Source organism: Muntiacus reevesi, chromosome 19 (genome assembly GCF_963930625.1).
Source record: "Muntiacus reevesi chromosome 19, mMunRee1.1, whole genome shotgun sequence".
Taxonomy (NCBI): Eukaryota; Metazoa; Chordata; class Mammalia; order Artiodactyla; family Cervidae; genus Muntiacus; species Muntiacus reevesi.
In genome coordinates, this window is record NC_089267.1 from 12,578,143 (window position 1) to 12,594,429 (window position 16,287).

General features: G+C 45.1%; 1 protein-coding gene across 1 annotated transcript in view; it reads left to right on the forward strand.

Moving 5' to 3' along the window:
- Positions 1-16,287, forward strand: part of CD109 (CD109 molecule) — a 133,232-nt gene that overhangs the window by 34,519 nt on the left and 82,426 nt on the right. The window contains exon 5 of the mRNA XM_065911293.1: positions 1,248-1,373. Within this exon, the coding sequence (XP_065767365.1) occupies positions 1,248-1,373 (126 nt within the window). The remainder of the gene's footprint in view (positions 1-1,247; positions 1,374-16,287) is intronic.

A 16,287-nucleotide genomic window follows, 5' to 3' on the forward strand; every position in this document is an offset into this window, starting at 1 on the left:
TGCAAGGGTTTCCCTGGCAGATTAGCCTGCTAAGCAGGAGGTTCATATTCAGTCCCTGGGTCAGAAAGATCCCCTGGAGGAGGAAATGGCAACCTGCTCCAGTATTCTTGGCTGGGAAATCCCATGGACAGAGGAGCCTGGTGGGCTATGGTCCATGAGGTTACAGAACAGGTGGACATGAATTAGCAACTACCCAACAAAAAACTATGCAAAGGAATGTAGCTCTCATTCTGTAGGCAAGCAGGAGTCGTCGTTACTTGGCGGTCTAGTGTTGTGCTTATAGCAAATGTTTGTTTATTGTGACGTGCCAGGAGCTGTGCCAGGCGTTTCCGCCACCGTGCCTCGGTCTCAGGTTTGTGTTTGGCAGCGGGGAAAATGCATTGGCGGGGCCAGACTAGGGGAGAGAGATGAGCTGCAGCAGTTAGAAAGTGGTGGCTGAATGTGAGGATGGAAAGGAGATAAATTGCAGAGATGTGAAAGGGATAGGGCTGGGGTTGGGTTGGATGGATGTTGCGCACGGGGACGTGGTCTGGGAGAGCCTGGGAAGACTCAGGTGTTTTTCATGCATCCTCCTGGTTAAGCACCTTCGTGACATACTTTTGTTGAATTAAAAGACACATAGGTTCGAAGCCTCAATTTCATCATGTGTTGGTGCCCTGACATTAGATCAGCTGTTTATGGCTGAGGGCTTATCTGACCTCTCAGGGGGCTACTTTTCTCAGCCATCATGTGAGGCTAATCCGACTCTGGAGGAGAGTCATAGTGACTGAATGATGTGTGAGTGATCGTGAGAAGGCTGAGTGCCAGACACACGGGCCTCTTATCCCCACAATGGGATTTTATTTTACAGCAAGAGCAGCAAGCATGGTTTTGGAGATGGACGTGTTGTAGTGTTTCATGTGGAAGGAAATACGGTGTCCAGAATTAAAAGGCAGAGCAGAATAAAGATATGCTCAGGAGAATATGATGAAAAAGTTAACTTTTATTTGCCTTTTTTGGTAGTATTTTTGTTGTTATTCAGTTGCCAAGTTGTGGCTGACTCTTTGCAACCCCGTGGACTAAAGCATGCCAGGCTTCCCTGTCCCTCACCATCTCCCAGAGTTTGCCCAATATAGAGCTGGCATTTTCCAAGAGCTCCCCCATTTTGCATGTGCCTGGGGGTACTGCGGGACCTTATTTGTAACCAGGTAGGATCCACATGTCCATGGCAGGTTTTATATAGTTAACGTACATGGTTTTCATTATAGGATCCCAAGTCAAATTTGATCCAACAGTGGTTATCAGAAAAAAGTGATCTTGGAGTCGTTTCCAAAACTTTCCAGTTATCTTCCCATCCAATACTTGGTGACTGGTCCATCCAAGTTCAAGTGAATGTGAGTATACATACATTTAGTAGGTGGGGGAGGGGAAAGTTAAAATGTTTTAAATAAATCTGGTGGGGAACGTATCTCTAAAGTCATTTATTTCAGTTAACAGAAAAAATATTAATATGAGTATCTAGATAATTTAAGTGATTTATTTTTTAATTTGCTGTTGTTATCAATGGGTTAGCCTGTCTTGTAACATATTGGAGTTTTAGTCATGTTCTTTTTATGTAACATTTGAAGGTTAAAACATTTCACATTTTAGTATAAAGGTGATTAAATGTTGTTTATTGTACTTAGTTATTGCACTCACTGAGTATTTTAAAACTAAGTAATGAATACATAGCTATGATTTGGCAAATCTTATGTCAGAATGATGACTCCTGATGAGAGGTTGGTCTAACCTACTCTATCTTTGTTTTAAGAACGCTGTTGACCTGAGACTTAGAGAGTGAACTTATGGTTGCTTGAGCAGGGAAGGATGGGGGGAAGGGATAGTCAGGGAGTCTGGGATGGACGTGTACACACTGCTATATTTAAAACGGATAACCAACAAGGATGTACTGTATAGAACAGGGAACTCTGCTCAATGTTATGTTGCAGCCTGGATGGGAGGGGAATTTGAGTGAGAATGGATACGCATGCATGTATGGCTGAGTCCGTTCACTGTTCACTTGAAGCTATCACAACATTTTAATCATCTAGTGTTGTTGTTCTGTTGCTAAGTCGTGTCTAACTCTGCGACCCCACGGACTGCAGCATGCCAGGCTTTCTTGTCCTTCATCATCTCCCAGGGTTTTCCCAAGTTCATGTCCATCGAGTTGGTGATGCCATCCAACTGTCTCATCCTCTCCCCCCGTCTTCTCCTTTGGCCTTCAATCTTTCCCAGCATCAGGGTCTTTTCCAGTGAATCTGTTCTTCACATCAGGTGGCAAAGTATTGGAGCTTCAGCTTCAGCATCGGTCCTTCCAATGAATATTTAGGATTGATTTCCTTTAGGATGGACTGGTTTGATCTCCTTGCTGCCCAAGGGACTCTCAAGAGTCTTCTTCAGCACCAGTTTGAAAGCATCAATTCGTTGGTGCTCAGCCTTCTTTATGGTCCACCTCTCACATCTGTACATGATTACTGGAAAGACTGTAGCTTTGACTGTATGGACCTTTGTTGACAAAGTGATGTCTCTGCTTTTTAATACGTTGTCTAGGTTTGTCATAGCTATACCCCAATGCAAAAAAAAAAAAAAAATCTCCAGTGACTTTAGACAGCCACATCAATCTTCTGTTCCCCATCCTTCTTCCCGTCTGGCTCCTCCACCTACTTCCTGTGTTTTCTGCCAGCTCCCCTGCTCTGAGATCTGCAGCACAGGGGCACTAGAACACCATTCACGTCTCTGCCTCAGGTTTTCTCTGGAGCATCACTCTGTGATGTTTGAAAAGTCATTGAATTTTTTCTGATTTTTTTTCTTTGGAATTTATTAAAATATATATAAATTCACAAATAGGAGCTTTAAAAAATAGGGCTGTTAGAATAGGGCTTCTCCCTTTTGATGTTACAGTAAAAAATTCTTTGTTGCGGAGTTGGCTTGTGCCCTGTTGGATGTTAGCAGCGTCTCTGATCTCTACCTGCTAAATACCAGTAGCTTCTCCCCCTCCAGGTCATGACAACCAGAGATGTCTACAGACAGATGTCCCCTTTGAAAAATACCCTTTCCCTCCTCCATTGGAGAGGGCTTCCCTGGTGGCTCAGATGGTAAAGAATCTGCCTGCAATGCGGGAGACCTGGGTTCGATCCCTGGGTTGGAAAGATTCCCTGGAGAAGGGAATGGAAACTTGTTGGGGTCCTTTAATGGACCAGAACCTGGTGCTATGGAGTCGACGATAAGAAAGTAAAAGAGAGAAAGAGGCTGATATTCCCTGGTTTACGCAGAGGACGAATAAAGCCCTTGACACAGGACTTGCATCGCTCACAAAGGCACCAGGCGCCCTCTCGAGGGGGTGAAGGCACAAAGTGCCTTCTCGAGAGGGTCTTAGAAGCCCGGGCAGGAAAGTGAGCACGACAGTCTCCACGCTCCAGAGAATCAGCCAGAAAAAGAGAGAGAGAGAAAAAAAAGACACAGGGACCTAAGCTCTGATGGAGCAAAGGTGCTTTAAGGATTTTTCTATGAGTATATATAGGCTGTGGTACAAGAAACTTCTTTCGGGAATGATAGAGATCAGAAAACCAAACGTACAGCAACCGTTACCAAGGGAACAAGGGGTAATGTTAGTCACAAGGCCAGGAGACAATCCATATCTCAAGAAAGGGGAAGGAGATTAAGCAGTTTTGTCCTAAGGAGAATGTTTACTAAAGGAGACCCCAGCCTGCCTCACACAGTGACCTCAGGCCCTGGGAGCAGCGTGCTGTTCTGCTTGAAGAGGGACAAAGGACTCATGAGAGACAGCATGTAGGAATCCTCCCGTCAAACATTCCCTGCAGAAGCTCAACTCCAGTATTCTTGCTTGAAGAATTCCATGGACAGAGGAGCCTGGCAGGCTACAGTCCATGGGGGTCACAAAAGAGTCAGACATGAGTGGGTTACTAATGAACACACACATTCTCCATCCGAGAACCACTTTATTAGAAGGAATAGTCATTCATTAGCATGCGAGTTGAGGGAAAAGTACCAAGTACTTAATAAAATTAAAATTAAAAATGAAAATTTTAATTTAAATTAAATTTAAATTAAATTTAAATTTAATTTAATTTTAATTTAAAATTTAATTCAAAAATAAGATTAAAAATGAAAACAGATTTCCTTTAGTTAGCATTTTTTTTGGAGGGGCCACGTCTAAAAAGCAGAACTAAGTCTCCTTAGTCAGCACAAGGTTTTGGAGCATCTGCCTGGGGGTGAAGTGCACACTAGGCTCCTGGCGAGGCTGTGCCGCAGAGGAAGCCAGGAAGCCCGGAGGGAGTTGTGGGCAGAGAGCGGGGTGGCGAGCTCTGGGTGGCACAGATGTTTGTGCTCGTAGAGAAGGAGGTCAGGGTAGGTGTTCTGTGAGACCTGGGCGAGAGGAGGGTTCGTGTAGAGGGCGGGAGGGTGGAGGAGAGCCTCGGGATCTGGGGGCTGGGGAGAGCAGGGGGATTCGAGCAGGTCCAGGAGGATGGGAGCTAAGGGTTAGAAAGCACGGTGTGAGTTTTAGGGCATTAGGACTTTATTCTATGTCCCCCCCCATTGGGGTTTCGCTACAGTTTTCCCAGGGGCCAGCCATTTGTCTGTCCGTCTGTCTGTCCGTCCTTCCATCCATGCATCCATCCATTCATCCGTTGTTCATCAAATACGTGTTGAGAGCTTCTAGTGCTGTGGTGTGATACTGGGAAGCCAACCAGCTGATCTTTGTCTTCAAAGACTATTGTGGGGCAGATGACTAACGCGATAAAAGTTAAGTGACCGGAGGGTGATGGAAGAACTTGAGGTTGTACAGCCGCAGAGGACGCATGAGGCGCTCAGTCGTGAGCCCCGTCAGGTTCCCCCAGAGGGAGTCTCGCTGAGGCCTCAGGGGGCAGAGAGGGTGGTGTCTGCTGTCAGCTGAGCGCCTGTGCTCTGGGGCCAGCGGCCCCCTCTGTCCTTGGGGTCGGCCCCGTCCCCCTTGCTCTTCTCATCCTCTCTGGGCTCGGTCTGGGCTGAGCACGCTGACAGCCTAGTAACCATCATCCTCAGGGTCCTGCAGTCCAGCCTCTGCACGGGAGCTGGCAGCTTATGGCTGGGTCGCTGGGTCATGTCCACCTCTGGCTCGCTCAGAAGCCACCTCCGCACAGTGGGTGAATGGGACCATCTCAGCCTTGTGGTAGCAGCCTCTGAGGGATTAATTTGTTCAGTGAATGGTGCACAGAATATGCACCAGAGGAGAAAGGAGACTGGGAGAGTGGAGAAAGGCTGAGACTGTAGGGTGAAAGAATGACCGGATTTCTCATGCAGTAGTGTTTTTTTTGTGGACTTGACCTGTGTTATTGATTTAATAGCCAAAAAAAGAAAAGGTAAATGTTCTTAAGGAAATTAAGTGCTTGAAAAATCACAAAATCTTGTCCTTGCCTACCTCTTCGGCCTTGTTAAGGGCTGCTCTCGCTCTTGAACTCTGTGCTTTAGACATATTATCCCCTAAGTTTTCTAAACTGGCCAGTCTGTTCTGTCCCAGAGCCTTCCTGCTCCCTCTGCCTGGAAAGCCACTTTTCTGCTGTTTTTCTGGCTCCTGGCTTTTCTCCTCAGGCATCGTCTGTGATGGCCTGGCCCCTCTGGACGGTTGCATAGCACGCTGTGCGTCTCTGGGTCCATTCCTGTCACTCGATCGGCAGGATCCGAGAGGCAGAGGCTTGTTTCCCTGTATCTTTGAGACCCAGCACAGTGCTTTTGCAGAAGGTGGAAGTCAAAGTGTGCTTGTTACATGGATGCATGAAAACTATATGACAGTCATTGAACTAATGTTCAAGACGTTACTAAATGTAATGTCCCCTTTACACATTCTATAAACATCTTTATCCTTCTGAAGACAGGCATATTGATTAGGAACTTGTTATTGGTGTTACGTTGTTTTTTCCTTCTAGCTTTATCAAGATGTAATTGGCAAATAAAATTGTAGGATATTTAAAGTGTACAGTGTGATGATTTAATATGCATAGACATTGTGAAAGGATTCCCCTAGGTGATAACAATGTTAAGGCATGTAAAATGTTTCGTCACTAAGTCGTGACCCACTCTTTCGCAGCCCCATGAAGTGCAGCCTGCCAAGCTCACCAAATCCTCTGTGGGATTTCCCAGACAAGAATACTGGAGTGGGTTGCGATTTACTTCTCCAGGGGATCTTCCTGATCCAGAGATCTAACCCCTGTCTCTTGTGTTGGCAGGCTAATTGTTTACCACTGAGTCACGAGGGAAACCCAAGTGAAAATAGACCATTTTATTTAAAAAAGTCGCTCAGTCCAGTCCAGTTCAATTCAGTCAAAAAAAAAAAAAAAAAAAAAAAAAGTCCTCCAATGGCCACCAGAGGGCAATATAGTCAAAGAAATGTAGGGGAAGCAACCCAACCCAAGCTTTGGTCTCTGGTTTTTTCTCTCTCCTTGACTCCTGCACAGCATTCAAAGAGTCTGTTGCTTATTATTAAATTCTTTTCCTTTTAGCTGTGAATAATGATTATAGAGTAAATATATTTATTATTTAAACAAACCACCATTATAGACCATATTTTTATTTTCTCAAGGCAGTGACCATTCTTGGTATAAATCTTTGGGAGGAGAAAATAACTATTTTCGGGAGAGAGTTTTGAAATTCCATTTTTGTCTCTAGAAAAAATATGGCATGATCATAGTATTACTACTGAAGGACAATGTATGAAAAATACAGGACTTCCCAGAGCTTTGATTCGTAGTGATGTGCAGATAATCAGTAGTAGTATTGTAAAGCAAGCCTTGACGATTATTATTTTTAAACTCTCTTAAAGTTAGTAAGAGTTAGTTAGAAAGCTGACTTTGTTGCCTGATATTTATGCGTATACTTAATTTGCATGGTTGCATTGGATGAGACTAGTTCTTGACTGCCTTGGGGACTGTACTGCTCCTGAGAACAATCCCCGTCCCGCCCAGCTGTCCCACACTTTGCTCCCTTCCTCCTCTCCCGGCCCTTTTCCATCGGGTCTCCCTTAACTTCCTGGAGCCCCGGGCCCTCCCCTCAGAGGGGCTCCTCCCAGGTGAAATTCCCCTCCCTGGTAACATATACAGGTGTCCACTCTCCCCCAGACTCCCCTCCCACCCAGGCTGCCATGGAACATTGAGCAGAGTTCTCTGTCCTGTACGGTGGGACCTTGTGGGTTCTACTTTTCAAAATAGTGGTGTGTATATGCCTGTCCCAAACTCCCTAACTTTCCTGGGAAGATAATTTGTTTTAAAAGTTAGGTATTGCTTGTACTGGAATTTTTTGTAGTAATTGCTTTATCTTTTGACTGGTATCCTTAGTTCTCCCAAGTAGTTGCAAAATTTTTTATTTGCTCCCTATTTGTATGTGTTTGTGTGTGTAGTAAAATGTACATAAGAGGAGATTTACTGTCTTAGGTATTTTTAAGTGTATGGTTCAGTGGTATTAAATACATTCACAGTGTTGTGCAACTATCACCACCATCCGTCTCCAGAAGTTTATTCATCTTGCAAAACTGAAACTCAGTACATATTAGCCAGTCACTGCCCATTTTCCCCTTCTCAGCCCCAGGCACACACCGTTCCTCTTCCTGTCTCTATGATTTTGACTCCTCTAAGTACCTCTTATAAGCGGACTCATGCAGTATTTGTCTTTTTGTGACTTTAGCCCACTTAATTTAATGTCTTCAAAGTTCATCCGTGTTATAGTATGTGTCAGAATTTCCTTTTTAATGATGAATAACCTTCTGTTGTATGTATATTCCAGATTTAGATGCCAATTTTCTGACATCTGTGATTGTAAATTGTTATTCCAGGTTCCTGGAAGGCAGTTTTAGAGCTTTCTCTTCTTCTTTTTTTTAAAATACATTTGAGAGACCAGGATATGCCTCCTCTGCTTTTTAAAAAATATTTATTGATTTGGTTGTGCCAGGTCTTAGTTGTGGCATGTGGAGTCTAGTTCCCTGGCCTGGGATTGAACCCGGCTCCCCTGCATTGGGCGCATGGAGTCTCAGCCACTGGACCATCAGGGAAGTCCCTCATAAAGCAGTATTAGAGGTTCTTGAGTCTGGCGTTGGTGTCTGAACACCAGGTTTCTAGGAGGTCGGAGGGGTCTTGCCAAACGGCCTTCTCCGTGTACTCAGTGTAGGCTGGCCCAGAGTTCCAGGTATCAGTGAGAGTCCTCTGAGGACCCGAGGGAAGGGCAGAGTCACAGAGAGAGCCCCATTACCGGATGTCATAACTCTGTGCCCTCCTTTCCTGGGGCGGGGTCAGACAACCTGTCTTTCCTCCCAGAGAGGTTGGTGGGGCTCCCGCTGCTGAAACTTAGCATTGGTTTCCAAGCGCGCGCATGCCTGAGACTCCGCTGACGGCAGCTCTGGTTCAGGTTATACAGCCCAGGCCCCACCCCTAGACCGCTAGTCAGTACTGCTGGCAGGGACCTAGGAGTCTGCATTTTGCACACGGGTTCGATCCCTGGGTCAGGAAGATCCCCTGGAGGAGGAACTGGCAACCCACTCCAGTATTCTTGCCTGGGAAATCCCATGGACGCAGGAGCCTGGCGGGCCACAGTCCATGGGGTCGCAAAGAGTCAGGCATGGCTGAGCGACTAAGCCGCAGCAGGAGCATTAGCTCTCTCGGAAATCCTGTCTGTTTTCAGGGCTGCCGTTTGAGAAGTGCGGCTCCGCGCCCCCAGCTTGGCCTCTTCAGTGTCAGGTCAGGGGGAAGGCCAGCCCCTGACTTCTGTGAGCGCCCTGGTGGTGAGACTGGGCTCCTTAGCTCCCCTGCAGGCGAGGAGCTCTGCACAGCCCTCTGGCAGCCTGGACTTCCTAACGCGGGTCTGTTTCTGCAACAGCTTCCCTGGAGATTGGAGGCACGGCTGGCGCTGGAGCCCCTGAGCCAGACGACCTCGTCATCTCTTTGGTCTGTAGCCGACTGCAGTTTCTCAGCCCTTGTTTTGATCTTAGGCTAGCGGACGAGGAACAGACGGCAGAAAGCACGGTAGCCCCGAGGCCTGAGATCACTCTTTTGGAGCCCTGTGTGCTGGTCTGTGGGTGGAGTTACGTAATTCAAAAGCAGCCGGCACGGAATCGTTCCTTTATTGGTAACAGTGATATCTCCTTTCTCCTGAGCTGGTTGCTCTGGAAGGTCAGGTAACCGGGCACCGCCTGACTTCCTACAGCCTTTCAGGTTCTCCTTCTCTTTCTGCCTCTGCTTATCTTTCTGCTCAGCTGTTCCCTGGTGAGTTTGCTTCTGCTGTCAAGGTTTTTCTGGAGCCATTGTCCTTTGCGAAAAAGCACATCTTTGTTTGGACACTTGAAGCACTCTACAAGTAGCATCTGGTGACCCCCTCTGGCTGGTGATGACGAATGAACAGGGCATGGATCCCCTGTGACAGGTCACCTAACAGTATATTCTCTCTGGATTGTGGGTGTGGCTTCTCAAATCCTCTTGCCAGCTCTGCTTAAAAGAAGGCTGCCTTTACCGACGGGGAAGATCTTAAGTTCTTGCTTGAATGTGCAGTGAAAAAAGGAAGGAGGAGTCAGTTTTAGAATTTCGATATTTTAGAGTATCAACTGGCGAAGGCAAGCACTTCATTCTGCATTCTTCCCTAGGTGCTTTTACACAACATCTATACTGCAGCACTTAACTCCTGTAGTTTTCTCTCTCTCTCTTTTTTTTGTGGTAAGGTGTTGATAACATAAAATCTGCTGTTTTAGCCTTTAAGTTCACTAAGTTGTAGTGCTATAGTTCAGTAGCATCAAGTACATTCACATTGTTGTAAAAACATCACCATTAATTTCCAGAATTTGTTTCATCTTTCCAAACTTTGATCAGTGTAGTTTTACAAAATATGACTGCCTCATTTAATAGACTGTGAGTTGCAGTTTAGTGACTCTGAGCTCCTTGAAGACTCAAGTTCTTTTTCTTTAATTGAAGTATAGTTGATTTACAATATTATGTTAATTTCATATGTATATGCCATAGTGGTTTGTCTTTTTTCAGATTATATTCCATTATAGGTTATTACATGATATTGGGTAAAATTTCCTGTGTTATAAATCCTTGCAGCTTGTCTGTCTTATGTATAATATTGATAGTTTGTATCTCTTAATCCCATATTCCTGATTTGTCTCTTACCCTTTCCCTCTCTCTTTTGATAATAATACATTTGTTTTCTGTTTGTGAGTGTGTTTCTGTTTTTGTATATAGATTAATTCATATTATTTTTGATTCCACATACAGTATATCATAGTATTTATCTTTCTCTGACCTATTTAACTAATCGTAAAATTCCCTACATTTATTCCTGTTATTGGAAATGGCAGTATTTCATTCTTTTTTATGACTGAGTAATATTCCATTGTGTGTGTGTGTGTATATATATATATATACACACACACACATATATCTATCTATCTCATATCTTCCTAAGTCAGTCATCTGTTAATGGGCACTTGGGTTGCTTCCATAAGACAGGAGTTCTATATGATTAATTTTCATTTTTATTCTGTCCTGTATGCAGTAGCTCATTTATGCTTGTAGGATGACAGAATGGATGAATGAATGGAGTGATTGAACAGTTTCTCCTAGACTGTTGCTACTGGCCATTGTTCTTTGGAAAGTTCTTTGACTTACAGTCCCACTCTTCTATATGAGACTACAACTTAGTGGAGATATGTTCATATATTTTCATTTTGAGGGTATGTACATAATTACTGTATTTGATGCACCTACAGGCCAGTAGGAAACAGGCCTTTTGGATTAATATTCTGCACTTTCTGATTTGAAGATTAAAAAAGATTTCAGTCAAGAACTGAATATTCTGGTCTCTTGTGAAATTCAAGATGCACACACACAAGTTTTGTGCTGTTTTATTCCTGTGACTCTATTGGGTTGTTCTGCTATTGTCAGTCCTTGGGGGTGCGCATTTTATTAAATTCTGGCTCCAGGCTAGTTATGTGAGGAGTTCCTTGTCTTGGTCTTTCTCTAGAAGCTACTCCTGGGATGCCCTTCCTCTCACATGGTCTCTTTCCGACCACTCTCTTCAGTCAGAAAACTTTGGGGTCAGAGTTTAGCATGTCCTGATCCTCAATGAAATGGGGGTCTGAGAAGCCCATCAGCCCATCTCACAGGGCTTCAGTGCTGGAGAGGATCTTAGCGAGCCTCTTACCTAGACCCGTCTCCTCTTTTGATGGAGGAAGAATCTAAGTGACTTAGTTGAATTCAGGTGGTATTAGGGTAGGGTCAGGACTGGAAGCTAGATTTCCTGCTACTTTCCGCTCTGTAACAGTGAACAGTTTAATATGTGCAGCAATTGCTGTTTTGAGATGGTCGCCTTTTTGTTTGAATGCAGATGCCAACGGGGATGGCTGGGACTTCCCTGGTGGTCCACTGTGGCTAAGACTCTGTGCTCCCAACGTAGGGGACCTGGGTTCGATTTCTGGTCAGGGAACTAGATCCCATATTCTGCAGCTAAGACCTGGAGAAGTCAGATAGATAAATAAGAAATGAGTATTTAAAAAACCAGGACCGACTGGATGCACTGGTGGGGTGGATGCCCAGCTCTCTCACATGATTTTCGAGTCACACTTGTCACTTCCTCATAAGTTGGGTTGTTTCCAAAAGATCTCAGATTCCAACCACTGCAGGCAGGGCTTTGTGGTATGGATTGAGGGTTTGGGTCTGGGAGACTCATGTTACAGCTTATGGGTTGCCTGGTAGGGACTATGTAATATCCATTAGTGTATTTATTGAGGATTAGCTTGCTGTCACCTAGCAGACTGTATAAGCTTGGTGTTATGAGCCATTAAGATTAATTTCTTTTTTAGTTCTGTGACGTTAATTTCTTTTTTTTTTAAATTGCATCTCTTTTCTAAAAATGGAAATAGAGCTGATTTACAATGCCGTGTTAATTTCAGGTGTTAGCACGGTGATTCAGTTATACACACATATAATCTATTCCTTTTCAGATTCTTTTTTATTATAGGTTATTACAAAGTATTGGATATAGTTCCCTGTGCTATATAGTAGGTCCTTGTTGCTTATCTATATCTGTTGATTCTGAACTCCTAATTTATCCACCTCGTCTTCCCCTTTGGTAACCGAGTTTGCTTTCTACGTCTGTGAATCTATAAGAAGATTAATTAATTAATTAGGCTGCATTGGTTCTTCGTCGTTGCTCGCAAGACCTTCATTGCTTCATGTGGGATCTTTCGTTGCTGTGGATGGTGTTTGCAGAAAAACTTATTGCAGGGCTCTAAGCAATGGAGTGGGGGGACCAGCCACTCCAACCTGGTCTGTGAATTGGGGCGTTTCTTAAGGAAAAGAACAAGGAGGCTGAGATTAATGGTCATTTGTTGACGTTTCTTTATTTGCAGTTTTGAGGGTCAGGATGTCTCTGGTTTACAGTTCTCTGGCCCCGTGATCCGTGGGTCATCTTGCTCTGGAGAAACAGCCTGAGTTTGTGTGTTAATGACGATGTCCACAACAGCAGTTTTGGTACAGCAATGATGTTATCAACAACCACCATGATTTTAGTCATCTGACTCTGGTTGATTAGTGTTCAGCTAGCACAGGCTTGAGGTCAGAGGGGACAAGAAAGGGTATAAGTTTCGGATAGAGGGATTAGTCATAAGCTCAGTAAGGGAGCTCACTTCTTGCGGGACTGGGTCTCACACCCACAAGGCTCCCGCCCCATGGGGCCTGCTGCCAGCTTTGCAGCCTGTCCCCTAGCTCTCATCCCCGGGCCACCCCCATCCCACCCCACTGGCCTCCTCTCAGCCCTGCAGTCACTCCACCTCCATCCGGTTGACACGTGGAATTTTAAGGTGTGAAGAGGCTTGCAAGTTCTCTGATCAGAATCCTCTACTTTATAGCTGAGGGAACTGGAATTTATAGTTAGAATGACTTGGCCACAGTCTCATGACTCCTCAGTCTAGAGTTTTTTGCATTTATTCTTTTTTTAAAAAAGTTTATTTATTTATTTATTGACTGCGCTGGGTCTTCACTGCTGCCCACGAGGTTTCTCTAGTTGCAGAGGGAGGGGGCTTCTCATTGCCTGGCTTCTCCTGTGCCAGGGCACAGGGTCTAGGGCGTGCGGGCTCAGTAGCTCGTTGCTCTGTGGCATGTGGGATCTTCCAGGATCGTGGATTGAACCTGTGTTCCCTGGGTTGGCAGGCGGATTCTTAACCACTAGACCACCAGGGAAGCCTGAACTCTTAGCAACCTTAAATGAAGCTTTTCTTGACTGTAAGCTTCCCTGACCCTACTTGAAAGTAGGAACTGTGTCTTATCATCTTTAGATGTTTACTGACTTGTGTTTTTCCCCACCTAATATATACAACAGGAAATTTCTCTATTTTTAGCTTTATTCAGATCCCTACTAATATTCCTAATGGTGATGATGTTGCTAAGTTGCTTCAGTCATGTCCGACTCTTTGAGACCCCACGGACTGTAGCCCGCCAAGCTCCTCTGTCCATGGAATTCTCCAGGCAAGAATACTGGAGTGGGTTGCCATGCCCTTCTCCAGGGGATCATCCTGACCCAGGGATCTAACCCATCTCTCTTATGTCTCCTGCATTGGCAGGCAGGTTCTTTACCACTGGAGCCACATGGGAAGACCTTAGCCTTAATTACCTACAGAACAGTAATCATGTAATATCTTATCTTCCCCCCTCTTTGATTTTTACCATATAATTAGCAAAGAACTTAAAAAGCTAGTAAATCACAAAAGCATCAAGAGATGTATGTTGTCTTTCTTAGAGAAATGACAGATGTGCACACTGCCTGAAATGGGGTGGGGGGAATCCCACTACTTTTCTGGTTATTCTTTGGTGATAAAAGGTCCTGTCATTTTTGATTACATGTATGCACACGAAATTCTGCATTCAGTAATTAATATGTCCAGCCCTCCTCTCTCACCTCTGGTCTTCTCTGCTCTGGCCGCCTATCTCTCATTCATGAGGATGCATTGCAGTCCTGCAGGATCAAATCAGGTGGAGGGAAGAGAGGTGAGGGATAAAAAACTCATTCATATGAGGGTGAGGCATGTTCATTCTGTGTGCGTGTGCTGCTTAGCCACTTTAGTCCTGTCTGATTCTTTGTGACCCCATGGACTGTAGCCCACCAGGCTCTTCTGTCCATGGGATTCTCCAGGCAAGAATACTGGAGTGGGTTGCCATGCCCTCCTCCAGGGGATCTTCCCGACCCAGGGACTGAACCTGAGTCTCTTAGATCTCCTGCATTGGCAGGGGGGTTCTTCATCACTAGCGTCACCTGGGCAGCCCAATATTAATTCTATAAAAGTGTTTAATGTGGTTTAAGGTACTAGTGTCGTCAACTGGTATCAGAGCTTTCTGGGCTCGGCAGGCATTTAAAACGAACACCTTTTCTTCCTAGAGCTCTTTTGTGGGTTCTCTGGAGCACCCCTACCGTTGCTGGGAGGTTTCTCATCCAAACTGTCTTCCGTGCTTTTGACTGTCTCCTCCGGCTGGCTCTGTCCTGACTGCTACATCGTCAGCTCCTGGCTGTCTGCAGTGCACCTCTGGCTGCATCTCCTGGGGTTGCCTTAGGTCTCTGGAGGCTGATTTTGATCAGGATAGAAGCAGCCTCATGCTGGGCCTCTCTTTTTTTGCACATTCAGTTCAGTTCAGTTGCTCAGTCGTGTCTGACTCTTTGTGACCCCATGGACTGCAGCACACCAGGCCTCCCTGTCCATCACCAACTCCCGGAGTTTGCTCAAACTCATGTCCATTGAGTCGGTGATGCCATCCAACCATCTCATCCTCTGTCATCCTCTTCGCCTCCCGCCTTCAATCTTTCCCAGCATCAGGGTCTTTTCAAACGAGTCAGTTCAGTTGAAGGGAAAAGCTCCTGTTTTCTTTGCTCCCTGAAACTCAGTGCAGCATCCTCTTCCAGCTCAGCCTTCTGTGCAGCAGGTCAGCAGCAGTATTTTTCTCTCTAGGATTTTTGGGCCGGAGGAGGCAATGGCACCCCACTCCAGTACTCTTGCCTGGAAAATCCCATGGATGGAGGAGCCTGGTAGGCTGCAGTCCATGGGGTCGCTAAGCGTTGGACAAGACTGAACGACTTCACTTTCACTTTTCACCTTCATGCATTGGAGAAGGAAATGGTAACCCACTCCAGTGTTCTTGCCTGGAGAATCCCAGGGACGGGGGAGCCGGGTGGGCTGCCGTCTATGGGGTCGCACAGAGTCGGACACAACTGAAGTGACTTAGCAGTAGCAGGATTTTTGGGCATGTCAAGTGCCTGACCACTGCAGCTTGAGGTCGCTCCCGGGGGCAGGCATCCAGCTGTCTGGATTGTCCAACTGAAGCCCTTTGCCTTAGGCTTGAAGTGAGGGGCAAGCAATTCCCACCTGATCCCTGGGGGTAGGGTGTGTGAGACTCCTAGCACATCAGAAACTGTCTCTTAAAATTCCTTTCGAGTTGATTTTCTTTTGGTGAAGAGCTGCAAGACCAGTTTTTTGAGCCTTCTTTTGCAAGTCCTGCCTGCTAGTCTTGCACATTCCTGGCTTGGGAATGTGGCTGTATTTGGCCTCTGCCACCTTGGGGGGCAGAGCCAAAACTGAGTCTGAAATAGTTCCATTTTAGCAACCTGTTATGTGTGGATGTAAAAACTTTTAGTGCCTTTCTTAATCTTTAAATAAAAATTAAATCCAGACACTAGAGATCAATGCTAAAGCAGATTTTTGTGAAGTTAACATGTTCATAAATGAACGTAAATGTGCAACAAAAAAGAGTTCGTCCAACCCTTTAATTCTGTTTCTGGCATTTCTTTTTATTCCAGCAGCGAGAGTTGAAAGAAGCTGACCCGCAGTTGTAAAAATATACATCTTTAAGCAGTCAGGTAGTGTGCCATATTTTTTGAGGTTTGTTAAAAAATAAAAGCCCTCTTATAGCAGTTGGATGGCTTCATGGTTAGAGAAGGGAAATCAGTAACTGGAATAGCAGGTCTTAGTAATTCATGTGTCTCCAATTTGCTCTGTAGTCATAGCAGATTTTTTAGGAAGGTAGTAAAAATAGTCTGTTTTCTCTCTTTCCCCTTTCATTTGATTGATTTCCATAATATACACCATCACCATGAACTATTGATGTAGGGATAAAGGGATAAAGAAGTTCAGAGATTACCCAAGAGCACCCCCGGGTTCTTCTTTTCCATTCTGCTTTAGAAGTTGTTTAGAAATCTAATTGAGATGGTCTCACATGTAATACAGATGAACATGTGTGCTGAAGAGCAGGT